The following is a 21,415-nucleotide window of genomic DNA, read 5'->3' on the forward strand; positions in this document are numbered from 1 at the left end:
CATTCAAAAATGGCAGAAAAGGCCATTTTCAGGCTCCACAATGTGGAGATTTCCTGCTTTTCTCAGCTTAACATCATTTTTAACGGAATATGTATGTATATGACAAAACATGACATTCCATGAACTTCTGGAAACTGGAAACTGGGATAGACATTCAAAAACAAAACCAGTCTGCAGATCGCTTTTTTAAGTTTCTGGTATTCTATGGAGATGCTTTACCTACAGAAATGAATGGAAACTAAAAGGATCAACAACCGAGGAACTGATGGATGAGTATGCTCGCTAATAAGAGCAGAGGCACTGGTGTTGGGACCAACAAATGGGTCGCAGGAGGTTTTTTCTATGGGTCGCCAAATAATTTTGTGCATTTCTTTGAGACTTTTATTTAACTTTTAAATCTGCAGTACACATTTCAGCCACATGAGGGAGCCTGAATGTTCATATTGTTCTGATTATTGTAGCCTACTGATCACATTGATTCTAATATGAAAGGCGAGCATACATTCTGTTTGTTTAACTGATGAGAGGAAATGAAAAGAATGAGAGACTGTTAACTCCTAAATGCCTTTATTTGGTTCCATTTATAAAGTGTTTAACATAGGTATATGTGTTCAGTAACACATGCATATAACAAATTCTAAATGGCTAGTAACTGTGTCAAGATCATATGAGGTGACACGTAAAACGGCAGTAAAAATGGTCATATTGTGAATTGGGTTGCAATGGTTTGTCCCCAGAAGAAAAAGTTTGTGAAACACGGTGCTGGAGCAAAGAGAGGATGAGGCCTAAAAAGTTTTAAAAGTTAGCTTTTTCACACCCCCAAAGAAAAGTCAAATAGGCGATGCTAATGTCAAGGTTTACTGAACAACAACAACAAGCTCAGCAGAGCCCTCTGTGGATAATTACCTGCTAATAATATCCAAAGCCGGAGCAACACCCATCACTTCAAACAGTGAAGAGAGGCTTTAACACAATATCTGAGGTTGGATTCTGAGCGGAAGAAGAAAACGAGGATCAGAGGAGAGCAAAAACAGGGAAACAAAGGCAAAGATGGCAAGCTAGAAGAAAATAAGGAGATGAAAAGAGAGCAGAGAGTGCAGAAAAGTACACAGAGGAGAAAGGAGAGAGCAGAGAGACACAAAGTGAAAGAGAGCGAGCAGCGCTCATGAGCACAGCTCACACCATGTAAGGCTTTATTCAGAAACAATGAAACAAGCCTCGAGAGCAATATCTCTCAGTGTCACATTCTCGCCGTCTCCATGGTTTTAGTATTTCCTGCTTGGCTGTAACCGGCTGCCGCTCAGATGAAGGCAGATGCTTGCGTAGGCTGAGCCGTTTGCGGGGAATCGAGGATTAAAAGGGCATTGAGAAGCGGCGTAAACACAAGCCAATCAACCTCCGCTGCTGAATGAGGACTTGGTTCTGCCTCTGCTTATTGAATCTGGTGGTAGTTTTGTTTGTTTGGTTCCTATTCTTAAAAAGGTGTGTTGTGCTTGTAGGGCTGATCCTGCAAACTGGCTTATTTTCTAGTTATCTAGAGGTTTAGAATTTAAGAGTTTTAAAAGTGAAAGTGAGACCTTCTGTCTGCGCTTCCTGCAGCTGGTGAAACTTCAGAACTTATAAATGGGGCAGAATAAGAGGAAGGAGAGCAGGAAATTGATTGATAAGCTGAGTTTAATAAAGCAGACGTGATGCATCCTGCATGACTAAACCTGTTCGGTGTTAATCTACAAGTGCAAATAAAACCTGTCTGCACAGAACAACAAGAAGCAGTTTAGCTGACTCAACTCCACACAGTCCCCAGCAGTGCTAATGAGGAAACTCATTAAAGTGTTATTTCACTAATATAGTATCTCAGCCATACAGCCATGTACAGGAGGCAAAATCATGTGCACTAAAAATAGAGCTGGATTTATTAGTTGATCAATAGATAAAACAACTTTTTTTCGAGCAAAATATGACAAATATCTTCTCTTCCAAAACCATAACTGTAGAGTATTGCGGCTTTCTTTGTCTTATGTGATAGTAATCTATAAATAATTGGGTTTTAGGCTGTTTGTCAGACAAAACAAGACATTCATATTTCATGTTGGGCTTTTTGATGGGCGTTCACCGATACAGATATCGTGCCGATACTGACTCCAATATCTGGATCGGGTGTTGGTGACAATGGTGACATCTATTTAATTCAGTTAAACTATATACATTATAATCCTGTTTAAGTTTTGAACAGTTTGTTGATGCATTAAAAAGGTTTGAACTTTAACTTTAGTTTCTGTTCATTCTAGTTTTAGAAATGGAATATAATATCAAGTATTTTTTCTAAAGCATATAAATAACCTGAAAATAAGAATCGTTGTTTTTTTCGCTGCCTGAGAATGAGCTTTTTATATCAACATATGGAGCGGATCCTTTTCCCAGAACCAGGCACTATGTTTCTACGGTAGCCCAGAACGGACAAACCAAAAAGTAGCTTTTTTTTGTTTTGTGTCAGCCGCCAAAATACTTCTTCACGCCTGGCAGACAGGAGAGGTTTCGACTGGTTGCAATCTACAACTTTATCGCTAGGAGGTGCAAAACCTTACACACTGCACAATGTTAAGAAATGCAATGTCTTAGTCCAGCTTAATGTTGAATTACACATGAAAAAAATGATCCCAGTCCCTTCCACACGTAAGGTGTACAGCTTATGAAAAAAACATTCGGCACTCGTTTCAGATGATACCCAAAGTCCAGGATTGGTGGTTCTTTAACAATTTTTGAACACTTTATCGACCAAATAAATAATCAATTAAAATATATATTTTTAAAAAAAACAGATTAATTGTTAGTTGCACTTGAATGACGTTGCAATAAGATGCATTGAAAAGGTTTCGGTACAACGGGTGTCTGTTTTCCTTAAATATGTTAATTTAGACAGCAAATAACATGAAATGTTAATAAATGTAGAGCGTGCATTACTGAATTTGTGGCTAGACATCGTAATAAGCCCCATGGTGGTGGGAGACAGGAGGGTGATGGCCAAGCTGTCATCCCTGATGAACAACACCTCCCCCCCCCCATGCAGGACACCCTGGCAGCTCTGTGCAGCTCCTTCACCACCGGCTGCTTCACCCCCGGTGTGTGAAGGAGAGGTACCGCAGGTCCTTCCTTCCTGCTGCTGTCAGGCTGCACAACCAGCTCTGCTCCCAGCAGACCACATGACCACATGACAATAATAACATGACAATAAAAACCTGTGCAATACATTACACATTACACTGTGCAATAATAGTTAAAAAAGTTAAAAATAGTTAAAATAGTTGTTGTTTTTTTCTCTGTCTGTAAATATAATATTTCAGTTATTGTTGTTTTTTTTACTGTTTTTTTATTGCTTATTTATAATACTTTTTTATTTTATTTTTTTTATTTTTCATTTTTTAGCTTGTCTTCTTCTACTATGTCTCTTGTGTGCACTTTACTCTACGCTGTTGTAAGTCTGCAAATTTCCCCGCTGCGGGACTAATAAAGGATTATCTTATCTTATCTTATCTTATCCTTTTTATGATACTCTAATATTTGGGTGCTGTAATATTTCTTCAGGCTTGGTATCCTGGCAGAAAGGCACTCACTGCTGAGGAAACCCTGAGTCATTCATTTTGAACCGAGACAGCATTCTGAGGACAGAGATGACAATGATCGAGCTCGTCACAGAGAGGGGGGTGATTCAACACAGAATGAGGATGGTAAGCATCATGCTTGTGTGTGTGTGTGTGTGTGTGTGTGTGTGTCATTAGCCTTTAGGATGCACTGTTGTAAAGAAAGTCATAGAGGAGAGCAGAACATGTGGCTGTGTGAGCGAGAGGAGGACTGAACTAATCTGATCAAAGAGAGAGCAGGCAGCTGTACACAGAGACATAAATCATCAGCGTTACATAATAAAAGCCGGATAGGCCGTGTGAAAACGCTGATCCTGAAGGTTCACGCTGCCAAATGGTTCTGATCGAATCTCGGTTGCAATCTTTGTCAGAATGTTCTATCTACATGTTCAAAACAAAACAGGTTTTTTTTTTTGTTTGTTTTCACTTCTCTGCTTTAAAGCTCTGACCGGATTACAGTTTCGCTCTGATTCTCACTTCATCAGTCATCACTCACTAATCTCATCCAAGCATCTCTTGTATTTGCATTGTGCTGCATGTGTGTATGCAATTCAAAAAACGGCCTCTACCCAGATAACAGAACATATCTCTGCTGCGTTCGTGACGTTGAGCTCATAATTGTCCGTCATGGATGTAAGAGTTGCATCGTACGAGATTCATGCTCGCATTAAGTTATGTTACATATTTGTTTTAATATCTTTTATTGTCATTTTTCCTCTCTATATTTATGTTCTTGACTTTGCCTGTATTTTTATTTCCTCTGGATGTGTTTATTGTATGCACCAAACACCAATATCACCAAGTGGAAACCTATTTGGCAATAAACCTTATTCTGATTTACAACAGCACAGAATAGTAAAAATTATTCAACTACAGAAAGTTATGTCTCTGTGCTTATTTGGGGCTTTATGTGACGCAATAATAACGTTCCAACGTTGCGGCTGCACAGCACCTAAGCCCTCTAAAAACCTCGGGGAAGACCCTTGCTGTATTTTTTGGGAAGGTGTTAGCCTGTTAGGAAATGTATGGGATTTGTTATGGATGTGAGAGCCGGAGATTATACAACAGAAAAAAAAACCTCTGCATGACGGCCACGATTATACATTATGAAGCGTGTCTATTTCTCAGACGAGCTTACTTTCCCCTCCTTCCGTCTCTTTGCTGTTTCTCTATCTGCATACCCTCGCGTTTTTTTCCCACAATCCAATGCTCTGCCGTGAGAAAGGCTCTTCGCTTCTCTGTTGATCTGAAAACGCCACACCGCACCGAGTCCAAACGCTCGCAGCAGAACGCACAGTTCACGTGTTTTTATCCCGGCCCCCTTCTGCCACGGCATCACTCATTTAACTGCATTGCATATGTACTTAAGACGAGTGAGACAATGCACAACCACCACTGTGGACGTACGCCTGCCTCTGTCCTGATTTGGTTCCACTTGACGACAGTTGCGTGGATAATTGCGTGTCAGACAAAACAAGACATTAATATTTCATGTTGGGCTTTTTGATGGGCGTTTTTTCACGCGGGATTCACCGATACAGATATCGTGCCGATACTGACTCCAATATCTGGATCGGGTGTTGGCGACAATGGTGACATCTATTTAATTCAGTTAAACTATATACATTATAATCCTGTTTAAGTTTTGAACAGTTTGTTGATGCATTAATAAGGTTTGAACTTTAACTTTAGTTTCTGTTCATTCTAGTTTTAGAAATGGAATATAATATCAAGTATTTTTTCTAAAGCATATAAATAACCTGAAAATAAGAATCGTTGTTTTTTTCGCTGCCTGAGAATGAGCTTTTTATATCTTTTTATTCACTCATTTAACTGCATTGCATATGTACTTAAGACGAGTGAGACGATGCACAACCACCACTGTGGACGTACGTCTGCCTCTGTCCTGATTTGGTTCCACTTGACGACAGTTGCGTGGATAATCTTCCCCACCTGTTCTAATGTATCGACTGAAACAGAAGAGCCAACACATGACCGTATAAAGATGATAGTACTATCAAACACTGAGCTGAATCGCTCCATTACTAATGTTCCTTCCGAGGTATATTCACAGCGATGATGCAGATGAATTAAAAGTGCAAGCCGTTGGACATTTTTGTGCACATTAGCGGCTATCCCTGTCCGGTAAAGATCAGTATTGATGATTCGACTCTGTCCTATTAACGTGAAAAAACACTCCCTGAACTACAACTCCCAAGGTGCAGCTGAGAAAGAGAAAACACACTCTGCAAACCTTCCCAGGATTAACAGATAAAATGAAGATCTATCTTCAAAAAGTCCAGTCTAAAGCCGGGGGAATGTCTGACCTACATTTAAATGACATACTGATACTGACAAATCATTTCTATCATGGAGGACTCACCTCCATTCAAGGAGCCGTTGTGGGGTAATACTGTTGTTGTGGTGGTGGTGGTGGCGTCATGGCTCTCCTGCGTTTTGGTCCCGTCGGCGTTGGCGACCTCAGGCTCCTGCAGGCTGTCCTCCTCCACGATGTGTAGCTTGTCCTCGTCATCAGAGTCCGAACTGGCCTCCAAGCCATTGTTGAAGTCTGTCACTGCAGAGGAGAGACACAGAGGTTGGAAGACGATCAACGATTTTTTGCAGCCACGCCCTTTTTATAGAGCTCAGGTCTGATTCACTGAGCTCGCAGAGGAGCCAGAACCCTGCCTGCTGCAATCAGCGTCTGATTTACATCTGGGATGGAGGATAAAGGCAATTAAGCGCAATTACTGGCTGCCAAACATGACAGCGGTGTGATCAGCATCTGAGCTGCATTGGAGGAGGGGGGGTGCCTCTGTTGGAAGGAGTCCAGTCTGATTGCCTCCTTAAGTGTCTCTCCTTCATACGTTTCTGGCATTGATGGCACCTCTGGAAGTCTTGACGCTGAACCGAAGCAGCCTTTGCGCTGTGCTCTACTTACTGAAGAACTACAAACATACACAATGAGGTACATGGCACACAACAGTGCAGAAACAAGATGCGTGGCTAGATTGTGGGATCTTGCTGAAGCAAAAATGGAACACTGGCCACGTGAGCTTTGAATCCTCTACTGCAAATGTACTGTAAAAACAGGTCGATTGGAATTCTAGCCGAAAGTCGGATCCATGAAATGGAGAATAACACGGCCTCCATTATAACACACTTGTTATCTGCTGCATCGTTTTAAATGGGACACAGACGTCAGATGTTATGTCTTTTCATTTCACAAAGTAACAGCAGAAAACTGAAGTAAGGAAATAAAGGAAACTGCTCTCCTATGAAATCACAGAACAAGACACAGTTTCTAGTTGATCCGGCTTTCCCTTTGGGTGCCGCTCCTAGACAAAAAACAAGACATTGTATAAGAAAGAAAGATGTTTCTTAAGCGTAATATATTTACATTAAATTGCATTTGCAATTGAGTCCCGTCATCTCAAAACCCAATTAACTCGCAAAAAAACAAACCAGTTTCAACTCCAAACCAGATCTCCTGTCTCCAGATCCCCTGCTGTCATTTGCTCCAAACTTTGCAAGAAACATCATCTCCATCACCACATCAATCTACATCTGACTCCAGGTACAAACAATTACCCTCTCTTCACTGAGCAGACAACAAAAATGAATAAAAGGACAACCAGCAGCCAAGGGGAAAAATAATCACTTGTATATCAGCCTGAGAAAGCAAATCTATTTTACACTGTGCTGCAGTCAGTGAGTTTGTCTGTGGGCTACAGCTTCTTAATGGGAGCTCAGGGTGAAAAATGGACCAACTGGACTGGTCTGAATGAATTCAGGTAAGTGTGTGTGTGTGTGTGTGTGTGTGTGTGTGTGTGTGTGTGTGTGTGTGTGTGTGTGTGTGTGTGTGTGTGTGTGTTTAGCACAAAATGTATGTGATGGAGACGTGTGGGTGTACGGGGGATGTAAGTGATGATGAGCACTATGCAGTAGGTGTTCAATTGCTTTTTTTTAGCTGTCAGCATGTGTGCACATTTCACTGTGTGTGAACACAAATTAGTATTTCTGTTTGTGAGCGTCTGCAAGTGTGTGTGTGTGTGTGTGTGTGTGTGTGTGTGTGTGTGTGTGTGTGTGTGTGTGTGTGTGTGTGTGTGTGTGTGTGTGTGTGCGTGTGTGTGTGTGTGCTCTCCGCAGGATAGCTGTACGTCTTGGCGGAGGTGCTGAAGACGCTTAATGAGGAGGAAAGCTCGGGTTGTTTGTTCACAGGTGACAGGTGCACACACACACACACACACTCACGTCTGAAACCACAAAAAAGCTCTCTGTGTGTGTGTGTGTGTGTGTTGTGCCAAGTTTGGTTCTGCACCTCTGCATGCAATGGGAAGCTATTTCAGGTAGCGCCGTTAACTGCTAACACACCCTTAAGAGCCAAATGACACCCGACTGAGTTAAACACACACCCTGAGCGCACACCACGTTCTACACAAACACACGCGCTCCTCCAGGAGTGATGCGGTGCTTCTTCGCAGACGATGCTGTCACCGCTCCAGACAGACGAGTGGAGCTGTGAATGCAAGAGTGTGTGTGTTTTCTGTGTGTTTCTGTGTGTGTGTGTGTGTGTGTGTGTGTGTGTGTGTGTGTGTGTGTGTGTGTGTGTGTGTGTGTGTGTGGATCGATCACGTCTGAATCGATGTAAGAGGCTTGTGCAGAAAGAGACGGATGAGCATAATATGTTTGAATGCATGAGCTCTGGTTTGTGATTTCATATAAGCAAAAGGATGGAGAAATACGTGACATGTTAGCAACTTTTGCAGGTTGCTGGTTCAAATCCGAGGGACTTGTCTGCATGTTAAAGGTCTAGGCTTAATACCAGCTCAGTACAGAAATATAAAGATGTTTTATGGATAGAGATACATGTCAGTGACAGCAGGAGTGCTGGAGCAAAATTATATCCTGTCTGACAATTTCGGTCAATCACAGTCAACTAGGGCTGCATTTAACAATTATTTCCATTATTATTTTTAATCTAACGATTATTTCCTCTAAATAATCTTCTAAAGCATTTGAAAACGTCTTGTTTTGTCCGACTAAAAACTTACATCTTTCTGTCGATCGGCTTATTATTTCAGCTATTTCATTCACCTGAAATAGAATCATAGCAACCGAGCTCCTCATGCTACTGCGAGGAACTTTCATTTTGTGCTAATTTTGGCGAAACTTATAACTTCACTGCAGACAGTCAGTCCGAACGCACCCGTACTGCAGGCAGCGACTTCTTAAAAATCCACAGTGTCTCCCTTCATTCAGACAAAAAACAAAACAAAAAAAACACACATTATTAACCAGACAGGCTTGTGGCAATCCCAATAATGGGAAGGTCTGTACTTTCAGAGGAACAGCCTGTGTCTGTTCTGCACACCAGAGGCTGCCTGTTGCAAACTGGTGAGTAATCTTCAACAATGGTGGCTGCAGGGAACAACAAGCAGCTGAGCTCCAGATCCAAAACAGAATGTTTGAGAGGGCATTGAATATATGCTCAATATGGATTCCTTTATTGAATATGAAGCTATTGGTCGAAAGGCTGTAGAGCATAAATTCCTTGAGTTGAGTCAGCGGTTTTGCTTGTATTGTACTTGTATATACTGTGATTAAATAATCCCTTCCAGACCTCAAATGCAGAGATGTTAAGCGTTTGATTGCAATAGTTTTCTCTTTATTTCCAGACTTGGCAGACTTGAGCAAAATCCCCAAGGAGAGAGAAGTCTCTGCTGCTTTGAAATATACAGCAAAGCCGTTCTATTATAATGAGTCTCTTTAGTCGGATCATATTCTCAAAATAATCGTTAAGGGGCTGATGCAGTGATATTTTATTTACCTGGTTGTTTTATAGGAGTAAAAGTGCTGCTTAAAGATGTGCATTAAGCAAATGAGTGAATGAAATGTTTCTTTTTAAATACACAGAATTGTAGAAAGCAATTTAGATGTTGTATTTTTGTACCATCTGCCTGAATGAAGGTCTGGTGTCCGCTATGTGCATCACTCCTACTCTTTAATAGGAACTGACGAAGCAAAACCTTCAAAGGAAGAAATAACATCTGGTAAACAAAAGCAAAGTAGCGCTCTGAATGCAGCAACATTAGATCAGATTACAGACTGGTCAGCGTAGCACACATGGTCGTGCTTTGTTTGTGTTTTTTTGTGTTTTTTTTTTTTTTTAAGCACAGTAACTCAGCCAGTTGGCTCTGGTTGGAATTAGAAACACGGTGCAGCCCTGACTACATATAATGACTGAGGGTTAATGATCATCATCATGTGCTTTCTCTGCTCTGTTGAGAGCAGTTACCATAACAACAGACAGGGGGCACCACTGAGCGGAGTAGGAAAAACAAAACACACACAGACAAGTCCGAAAACAACTTTCTTTGTGTGTGTGTGTGTGTTTTCAGTTAGAGAGAGAGAGAGAGAGAGAGAGAGAGAGAGAGAGAGAGACCTGTCCACATCATCATGACAATGCGTCAAATGAACTGTTAATCCTCCATCTGGAGGTCTGTAAAGAGGAGAGGCCAGCTAAGAGAGGAAGAGGGAAGTCTAGACGACAGCATTCCTCCCTTCCTGCTCCGTCCATCTCTGTGATTAGGGAATGTGTTTCATAACAGGCTCCTTCATTATTCATTATAACTCCAAACTAATATTTATTCAGATTTCTTTTCTGATTGCTCGTTGGGTTTCTGCCACTTCAAGTCGTAAAGCTTAGCCTTTCCCTGTGCCTCCTTCTGTGTGTTGAGTGAAAACATGTTTCATTATTCGATGCACTTAACTCACCCTGAATATTATATCACTGATAAAATAAATTAGATTAATAGGAATGCACGATGATATTGGCATGTAATCGGTATCGGCAGATAAAGGCTTTAAAATGAAATATCGTCAAGAAATAAAAGTTTAGTCCAACATTTTCCCGTTTTGTTTGCACATGTTACATTGAAATAAACATGGCATGTTTTTAGTAACCTAAGTTGAAGTAGTTTTCTTATTCTGCCCAGTGAATGTGTACATATATTGATAAGCATTGTATTTTATATCTGCATCCGCCAGTGGGTCATCGCGATAACAGTAGCCATAATCAGAAGTTAATTTCACTAAAAGGAGATAATTTATGTTTTTTCTTCAAATAGGTGGAAACAAATATGTGTATTTCTAAATCGGCAACACAAATTGGTCTAAATGAGTTAGAAAATATTGGATATCTGCAAGAATCCACTATCGTACATTCACAAAGACAAACTGTGTGTATATGCTTACAATCGAGGCAATAAAACAAGCAAAGGAGTAAAAAAAAAAAAAACATTATTAAGTATGGCAAATAAATTTTGCAGCCTAAACCGACTTGCGCAGATTTCAGAGGTTCTGGACAACTTTAGCAGTAGATGTAGTAGAACCTGTCTTCCTTTCTCACTTCTTTCAAACAGAATTCAAAACTGACAGCGAGGAGCGTTTTTCAAAACACAAAGGACAACATGGTGATATAGTGGCACACATCATCAATGTCAATTTCCCCTCAATTAAAACAAGGGACACGTAACAGAGAGAGTGAGAGCAACAAGTCAGAGGATGGAATTCATAATATCCTGTCTGCCTCCTCCGACTTTATGTGATCTGACCTTCATTTAATCAGACAGAAATTTAAAAAAAAAGGGCTCAACAAGGACGCAACAACAAAGTCACTTCAAACAGAAAATAAAAAAACTGAAGATTAAATTAAAGAATACGCCTTAAACAGAACCAAAAAAACAAAAAAAAAAACACATGTTTAATGCCACTACTCTGTAAACAGTTGTATCCACTGAATGACTGAATTCATATTGTCTCTCTTTCACCTTTCAATGATTGGAAAAGGACTAAATAAATAATTCCCACAAACAGTTCTTCTTTACATAAAAAAAAAAAAGATAGAATACAGCAGCAGCAGTTCAGAGCGCCTGACTAAGTTGGTGTGGGCGTCAGTGATCCAGACCCACATCAGGTCATGTGACCCTGAAGGGGGGAAATCATGTGCGTTTGGACACACCACAATACAACGGCCTGGTCTCTGGGTCAAAGGTCGGCTGCAGTGCAGTGGGAAGAGCGTGAGAAGGGGGGGGGACGACAAGCTAGATATAGACCAGTACCAGTGTGTGGATACAGTGTATCCGGACTATACTGGTCTTAATAACAACAGTCTGAAGCCACGCTAGCAGCCCCCGTGAAGCTGTACTTAAACTGGGATGCTAACACCTCCAAGCTAACGTGTTTACAATGATGATGCTAACATGCAGACGTTTAGCATGTTTAGCATCTTAGTTCGGCATGCTAACTAACGCTGCTGGTTATAGATAAAAACACATATGTAGCTGAGGTCAAATGTCAACAGTTTTGCAGGTTTTTCGACGATTACTAAAGTATTGGACACCTATACCTGATGATGGCGCTAGATAAAAAAAAGTAAAAAAGGATCACAGAAGTTATTACAAGTCACAATTTTGTGTGTGCAAAATGTGATGGCGATCCATCCAGTAGTCGTGGATCTCTGGAGCCACCGCCACCGCCACCGCCACCTCACTTGCACGGCTATAAACACCAACCTGGCTTTGCATATATATTTTGTAAGTTGAACAATACAAGATTACGAATAAATAGTGAATATTTCACCACCCGCAATCATTACCGAAACACAGCTGAGCAAACACTCATTATAGTGTACGTGAATGAAAATGAGTCAACTCCTTAATGTGTGATGCGTCCTGAGCAAAGACAGACGAGTGAGCAAAACATCACACAGCGTGACGAGACCGCAGCTAGTGTTAAATGTGTGTTTGTGTGTGTGTGTGTGTGTGTGTGTGTGTGTGTGTGTGTGTGTGTGTGTGGGTGTGTGTGTGTTTTTGTATGTATTGACCCAGTGCAGCTGTGCAGCACGGGACATCTGCCAAGCCCTTAACAGACAATTCCCCCACTGTATGTGTGTGCACGTGTGTGTGTCTGTGTGTGTGTGTGTGTGTGTGCACTGGGGGGGGGGGGTCTGTGGTGCACCAAACACAAGAGTGAACATCACTAAAGCTGTCTGTCTGCTACTAGATGTGACCAGACTTTAACATGGTGAGCAGCTGCAGGGAGAGACGGCCCACTTAAAGGGACAGTAACACATTTCCTCCTCCTTCATGTTATTACAAGTGGCTCAAGTTGTGTGTGTGTGTGTGTGTGTGTGTGTGTGTGTGTGTGTGTGTGTGTGTGTGTGTGTGTGTGTGTGTGTGTGTGTGTGTGTGTGTGTGTGTGTTTGAGAGTACATATTAGCATGTATTTTTATTTCTTTTTACATATCTACTAATTTCTTTGACATGAAATTTTTGACCACAATGTCATCTCTTCATTATTTCATCCTTTTGGACATTTAAGATAAGATAAGATAAGATAAGATAAGATAATCCTTTATTAGTCCCGCAGTGGGGGAATTTACAGGATTACAGCAGCATAGAGGATAGTGCAAACAAGAGACATAGTAAAAGAAACAAGATCAAAAATAAGTATTATAAATAAGCAAATGAGCAATAAAAAAAACAGTAAAATTGCTCATTTGCTTATTTATAATACTTATTTTTGATCTTGTTTTTTTGTGTGAAAGTGTCCTAATTAGCATATTCATTATTGAGGTCACGGTGACCTTTTGCCACCAGACTCTTAACAGTTCATCTTTTAGTCCAAGTAGACGTTTGTCCAAGTAATTCCCTCAACGATATGAAGGAAATACTGAGATATGGCAGAATACAGACACATAATACCTATAAATAGATTAATTGTGTGTATTAATTGTGTCTAATCAATTAGTTAATTGATTAAGAATGAGATATTACAAAAACCTCTACATGTTGTGGTTTTGGACTGTTAGTCAATTAAACTAAGAGGAAATTCATCAATTATCAGATAAATCACTGGGAGCTCTTTTTTGTTGCAGCCCTGTCATGAAGACAACATTTCCCACAAATCAAATTGCTTCCTGTTGTGAAGGACGTGTTGTTACTTCCAGCTTTTCCTTCCTTTTCTGAAGAGGATAACCAAGGTTGACCACGCTCTCTGATTTAAGTACCGATAACGTCTGAAGAGGCGAACAATCCTTTTCCTTTTCGATAATTATAATCCAGGTGAAATGCTACAGTATGTGGCAACACTAGAGTTCCTCCAAGGTAAAAAACACGAGTTTAAAAACAGGCCTGGAAGTCGTTAACTCCGGAGCACTGAGTCATATTCCTGAAGTGTCTGTTAAAAGTCCACATCATGAGGTAAGACCGAGGCTACGTCATCTGCACAGACAGGAGAGGAGGGTGTGGTCACTTGTTTCCCTGGCACACCGCACCGCCTTTCCATGCCCATCATGCCTTAATACAGCCAACAACCTCTGGACAAGCACACACACACACACACACTGCAAAGCTATACATGCACCATCTCCACACACACACACACACACACACACACACACACAGAGAGACACACAGGAAAGCCCCTCAGGTTGAAGCCAGCAATGTAAGCCAGAGACCAGGGACTCCCCCCACCTCCTCCTCCTCCTCCCAAAGAGACGGAGCATCTGCCACGTGTATCATATACATGTGTGTGTTTGTTACAGTGTGTGAGTATGAAGTGTACAGTGAATCTTTATTATTCACCCTGGTAAGTCACTGCAACCTGACGTGTTTCAGGAATTGTGTGGATGTGTGTGTGTGTGTGTGTGTGTGTGTGTGTGTGTGTGTGTGTGTGTGTGTGTGTGTGTGTGTGTCCCCACAGAGTAATCAGGACTGTCCAGCTGCTTCCTGTTTGGCCCAGGTGCTCAATCAGACCTCCCTCTCTCTCTCTCTCTCTCTCTTTGTAGGGTTGGCCCTTCAGCAGATAATAGTAGGAACTAGAGAAAATCTGAAGGGCCATCACCAGAGCTACAACTTACACTAAGAAAAGAACTGACACTTTAAACTGGATGCAGCTGAGTGGGACTAAAGCTCACGACGTCTTTTAAATGGAATAAGTGTAAGAAACAACAAGTTCTTTACAGGACAAATAATCATAAACACCCTAAAGTGTCTGCAAGGTCAAACTATCTGTAAAAGGACATCTTTAGCACATAAATCAATAAAAGTCCCCCCCCCACAGAGGCCCTTGAGGGTTCTCTACAGGTTGATTGGAGCCCATCTGGAGATCAACAGGAACCAATCAAGCCTGTTAAAACACATTCATTCCTTTTTTTTCTTCCTTCACCTTCACAATAACCAACAACAAACACAGACCCCCCTGTGCCAAACGCTAGCAGTGGGTTGATATGGAGGACTGGAAGAAATGGCCAAAAATGTTTTGTAATATTGATCGATATCAATCATTTTCAGAATATATATTTAACGATATTAAGGCTTAATTTACATTTTAAAGAGTGTTCTCCTTTTGACAAAACCCTAAAGAAACCAGAAAGTTCATTATGGCTTATAACATACAATTATTTATTATCAACACCCAGGACTTTCAGAACTGGCCTAAAATAAAGAAACAGAATATCTGGACTGCATTTGATTTTATAAAAAATATAAATCACTGTTAAAAGGATCATTAATAACAAACAATATCGGGCGGCTGTGGCTCAGTGGAGAGCAGGGTCGTCCTCCAATCAGAGGATCGGCGGTTCGATCCCTGGCTCCGGCAGTCCATGCCGGTGTGTCCTTGGGCAAGACACTAACCCCAAATTGCTCCCGCAGGCTGTTCCTGCGGTGTATGTATGTGTATGAATGTTAGTTAGGGTTCTGATGTGCAGGTGGCACCTTGCATGGTGGCTCCTGTCATCAGTGTATGAATGGGTGTGAATGGGTGATTGATTGGTAATGTCAAAGCGCTTTGAGTGGTCGGAAGACTAGAAAAGCGCTATACAAGTACAATCAATAAAAAAATTATTAATGATCCTTTTAACAGTGATTTATATTTACATTATTGCAGTGTCTAGTGCGCCAAATAATTTTTCTAAATCGTTTTATCGCCCCAGCGATACAGATACAATCCTTATTCACAGAATAACTTAAACCAGACAAGGTACTGTTTTACATTCTACAAAATCCACCTGTGCTCTTTCTTTACCAACGTTGCTAACAAAGGCCTAATACACCCTGAGATTTTAAAGGGTGAGCTACCAAGATACAAATGACAAACGCACACATGTGGATCGTACACAACATGGCTGGTGAACATTCAATGTTTGATGCCAGAGACAGAAAAAGAAACGGCACAAAGTAGGTTGGTTGGTTTAGTGGCAGTTGAAACAGGTGAAACACAAACTGCTTTTCATGTCTGTGTGGAACGGATTGTTTTATAAGATACCTGATCATATGAAACAACTACACAGTTGCATGAAAAAAAGGCGACATATTCTCCGCATTTGATCCATTATTTAGGGACACCAGCCGTGGCGGGTTAGAAAGGGTTGAGCTGAGCGACTGACTACCTGCTCCACCTTCTCTCTGTGTAAGAGACTCATCATGAATCTGGGTTAGTCCCTCTGAGATCAAAGATCCTCTCTTACAAGGCAGACCTTTTAGCACACCGCTGTGAGTGTGAGCGATGGGATTTTAAAAGTTTCATTCCTCTCGTGAGGGAAAACAGAAAAGCACCTGAAATTCACATATCAGCGTCTACGAAGAGGCCTTAAGAGTTTATTGTATTTTAGTTTTTAAATGTTTTAATTTCAAATACAAGTACACTCCTTTTACTCCTTGAGTAATCAGAACACGAATGAATAAACGAATGGATGAACAGCATCTAAGACAACCTGTCTTTGTTTATGGTGATACAAATATGTTGTATGTAGGTCACTGCTGAGTTTCTTTAGGGTTTCATTAACTCCAAGACAAGTAATTATTGCTATAATTCATCTCTAACAGCCATATTTTGGTTAAGTTTGATGAATATCATGATGATACCCTTTAAAGGAGTATATGTGGCCACAATAATCAAAGGGGAAGATTATAAAAAGAACTTATATTTTCTAAATTTATGATTTGAGTCAGTTAAATACTGAAAACCTTGGAGATAAAAAACTGTTTTGTTTTACTATACATAATGACGTTTTTAGACCAGTAAATCACTGAACAAAACTAATAACTTTACCTGATAATACAGCTCCTGGGCAGTAAATGGAGGAGAAACGCTGGCTGTAATACATCATATCCAAGAAAAGGAGACTCTTACTGCCTGAGTGAACTAGAACTCTGGATTAACCAGTCGACCAGTTTCTGCCGTCAAACTGGGGGACTTAGTTTAAAACTTGTGTCATATTTTAAAAAGCAAGAACTCTAAAGTTAAGCACTTAAACTAAATCAAAAATTCATGACTATATTAAAAATACAAGCCGCAGAGAGAGACATAGAGGGGTAGTCTCATAACTATTTTTCAACTTAACTTAATGCGTATATGCAGGTTTTTAAACCAGTTTGTTTTACGTGTCTTAAAGGAGTGAGGGGTTAGTTAGAGTGTGATTTAAGTGTTAATGTATGTACCTTAATTGAAGTAACTGAATGGATAATTCTAAAAAATCAAGCTATTAAAAACAAACGTGAATATCCAGGAAGTCTGTTAAAGTTCATACGATCAGTCCATTTTGAGAGTGATATTATGCATCAGGTAACATGGCATGCTGTATTTGTGTGGGAGCGTGTGCAAACAACAAAACAGACATGCCAAAATAAACAACATGTTGAACATTTGTTGCCTTAGTCATATTTAAATATTGCTGTTAAAGTCATAACCAAAACCAGAAATCGCTGCATGTGCATTAGTGCATTAGAAAATCTAATTGTTTGACTTTGTAGGAAAAAGTTTGAGCATGAACAACATCTCTATAAGTGACACTTCAAGTTCAAGTCAGCACATCCTACAGAACAGCGAGGCCAGACAAGCAATGGAGATAGATAGCTCAAGTTCCATTCTGGTATTTCTCTTTGAAAAGACATGAATTAAACCTGAAGAAAGAATCTCTTAAAGAGCAGTTAAGATACTGCTTTACTTAAAGATAGCTGGCCCCACCAGCACTAAATCATTTCCTCTCTTAGAACAGAGCCAGAATGGGGAACATCATTACAAACACTCATGGTGCTGCTTCGATTGAAATAAATGCAACCTTAGTTGAACTACTGTAGATGTTCAGATGAGGAAGTGCATCGTTCAATGAATCATAATAAGCCACTCAAAAAATCAGAAGAAGAAAACCATGAAAGAAGTGCAACAACAATTTGTGATGTAAAACACAGAGAAAAAACGCACTGTTTCACTCTGATAGGTGCACTACGATGAAGCAGGTGGGCAAACTTCCACAAATCTGCCTATTTGATGCCAACTGATGTAGGAGTAAACTCTAATATTAGGTGGAGGGAAAAATAAGAACAATTTGTTTCTGTTCACCTGCTTCCCTAGTATGCTTTTCTACATTTTCCCTCTTCTTTTGTGTGTTATACATATTTTTGTACATGTAAAAGGTCTGTAGAGTGTAAAACCTGAAGTCCACGCCTAAAAGGAGTTACCCTCCCCCTCAGAAGCTCCTGAGCTCCTGAAACGGCTCCATCGAATTATCTCCTTCGCTTCTGTAACTTTATGAGGTCACAATGTTACGGAAGTGACGTAAAACTCCTTCCGGCTAGTTTGGCCCTCAAAAAACAAAAGACAGAGATGGAGCTGAAGCTTTTTGAAATGTGAAACGTTGACCAATCACAACAGAGCGGGCTAGCTGACCAATCAGAGCAGACTTTGCTTTCTGGAGGGAGGAGCAAGCGCTACAACGGAGCGTTTCAGAGAGAGGGTGAGAAGAGGTGCTGCAGGACAGCCAGGATGAGAAAAACAAGGAATGAGCATTAACGCATGTAAACATGTTGTAACTGTAACTTGAGATAAAGATATATATATGCACCCGGAAAATAGCATAAAATATATATATATATATATATATATATATATATATATATATATATATATATAATAGGGCCTGTTTAAAGTTACTACAGGGAGCTTTCATCTTTGTGTTGATTTTGGGGTCCCTGTGGACGATAGTGGTAGTGTTTCTGAACACCAGACTCCCTTTAGAAAACGTCTCATTTTACTGCAGCAGGGTCTGACAGTTTGCTACGTGCAGTCCTGGTTTTGGTACTCCCTGGTTTTCCTTTCTACTCCATTGGGCCCAGCAATACGGCCTGGGTCTCCATAGAGGAACCAGTATTAATTTGAGACAGTTTCACAACCATTTCAAAGTTACTCACGGTGACTTTAACATAAGAGCGAGTCAAACTGAAACCAGTATCTTTGAAAAACACATTACCAGAGCAGTGCTACTTCTCAGATATGTATCAGCAGCGGTAGAGACAGCAGGAATCTACAGATGTCACAATGAACAAAGCTTGTTCAGCACTGACAATCTGCAGATTTCAGAGAGCAAAGTTCTCGGTTTTTAAAGCTTTCTGACTCTTTGAAAGTATTAATACTACGCTAAATATATACAACATGAAAAACAGGAACTTCATTTTTGACTCCGTGTTTAGTGCAGCAGCTATATACGATAAATAATGAAAAGGGTTTACAACTGAATAGTCTTGTGTTTCTGCTGCTGCCAGTTCCAGGACATTTCCCTGCATGCGACCTGCACTCTGACCTCTGACCCCCGTGGGTTTGTTTGTTGCAAGAGAAAAGAAAGTCTGCTTTTGTGAGCTGAGCTCCACGGTGAAAAGCACGGTTGGATTTTTTTCTCCAAGTGCCACTGAGCCTCAAAAGCGATCTGCAGACTAGATGCATCTTTGACATTCTCCTGCCACACTGACTCATCGCTACCTGTCTGACAAAACACACACACACACACACACACACACACACACATTGAGTGTGCGGTGTGTGCGACAAGTGTTGGATCAGCGGGATTTAACTCTCTTTGACAACAACTGGGTCACACGCTAACACGGTGCTGTTAGGAATTTCCTCCCCCACACACACACACACACACACACACACACACACACACACACACACACACACATGCAGACGTACTGTATAAACACAGCTCTGACCTACATATCAACATATCAGAGGCTAATAGTCTAATAAAACATGTCTCCCTCCCATGGCCATAAATGTAACCTGAGCACTCTCACAATAAGACCACATACAGGACGTGACATACAGTGTAGTGTGGGGTTAAAGTGGTGAGTGGTCACTTCCTGTTTACCTCAGCACCTTCCCTCCTCCTGTGTTCCTCTCTGAATGAAGCTCTATTTACAGCTTTGCATGGATGATGGGGATTAAAAGGGAAACTGGAAGTTGCAACCTGAATAAAAAGGTTTGTTAAAGGTTTGGACTTACAAGTTCTAAAGAGCCACCGAAACCCTCAAACCTGAGTCTGCGTCCAATGTTAATACACGAATGACATTAATGATCTTCTGCAATGACAAAAATCTCAACATGATTTATAAATGTGACTGGGTTTCAACCACAAAACTATGTCAAATGCAGCAACTGAAGACTGTTGAGAGTAAGTATTTTGCTTATTCTTTGAAAATCTTTGACCCCCCCTGATTTAAATCATAGTAGTCGTTCCCCCTGAGTTGATTGGATGGTTATTCAGATCACCTGTTGAGCAGGTAATTAAGAATTGAGAGCAGCTTGGTGCATTTCCCCTTTTGGCCAATCAGCGTGTGACTACGCCTTTTTCTTTAGGGCTTAAGAGAGGGGAGGACCTGCACACACAGGGCACTCTGATCCTTCCTCCACCTAATGCAGACCTCATTTCACCTGGTGGTGTCAGCCAGAAACTCTGATCTTTAGGCCCTTTTTGAGACCGCTTTGCTGTCTTAACTTTGAGTGTTTGGAGACATAGCAGGAGTGAATATTAAAAGAACACCTTTCCTCTAGGTTACCTGCACGCCCAAAGGCTTTACTTTGTGTTTTTTCTTGTTGGTTTAGTTCCATTAAAATCCTCTTTATTTGCATTTTCTTATTAGTGAAGAGGCGTGAGCATCCAGGAGGCACTTTTTCATTGTGAAGGAACCATGAGATTTGTTTCTCAAAGCGATTATTTCTGTATTAAAGTGGTCGTAAACTGGTTCTTAGGCTTCATCATAGTCAGCTGACCCCCCCCCACAATAACCAAACTTTATATTATGAGACAATTTGTAGAATACGTTGTTTTAGAATCGTCAAACACCTTACTTTAACAATTATAACCATGTGTGATAACTCCAGGTTACTCAACTCTGCACCAATGTTGAAACATTTGAAAAAAACAATCATTGGTGTTGATACAAAACCTAAAAGAGAAATCTAGATACTTTTGTCACTTTCCATCAGGTCTTTGTTAAACAAACCTTTCAAGACAAATGATGACAGAGAGAGAAACCCAGATGGCGTCACAGAGCTGAGGGCTGCAGGTCTGTGACTGTTTTCTGGCCTGATGGACTGATTGCCTTCTCGTTAGCCACCCGCTCACTTCTGATTCTCATCTAGGAAACGAGCACCGGGCTGCTGGTGGAAACTCCCTGCTGAAAGTCCAGTATTTTTTTGTTTTGAAATGCATGGGAGGAGAAACGGAAGTAAACACTTCAAAACAATAAGCACCTAACAACCTGTGGCCTGTCAACGTGTGTGTGTGTGTGTGTGTGTGTGTGTGTGTGTGTGTGTGTGTGTGAGGGATGAAGCAGGCCTGCATTCAATCACATAACCTGCACTGTCATACTCACTCATAAACCTCCTCCCACTCACATACACATGCACTCTCTCTCTCTCGCTCTCTCTCT

General features: G+C 40.8%; 1 protein-coding gene across 1 annotated transcript in view; it reads right to left on the reverse strand.

The window, feature by feature from the left end:
• The window catches only part of zeb1a (zinc finger E-box binding homeobox 1a), a 65,353-nt gene that overhangs the window by 14,000 nt on the left and 29,938 nt on the right, over nt 1-21,415 (reverse strand). The window contains exon 2 of the mRNA XM_054626900.1: nt 6,022-6,213. Within this exon, the coding sequence (XP_054482875.1) occupies nt 6,022-6,213 (192 nt within the window). The remainder of the gene's footprint in view (nt 1-6,021; nt 6,214-21,415) is intronic.

The sequence above is a fragment of the Anoplopoma fimbria genome, chromosome 3 (genome assembly GCF_027596085.1).
Source record: "Anoplopoma fimbria isolate UVic2021 breed Golden Eagle Sablefish chromosome 3, Afim_UVic_2022, whole genome shotgun sequence".
In the NCBI taxonomy this organism is placed as follows: domain Eukaryota; kingdom Metazoa; phylum Chordata; class Actinopteri; order Perciformes; family Anoplopomatidae; genus Anoplopoma; species Anoplopoma fimbria.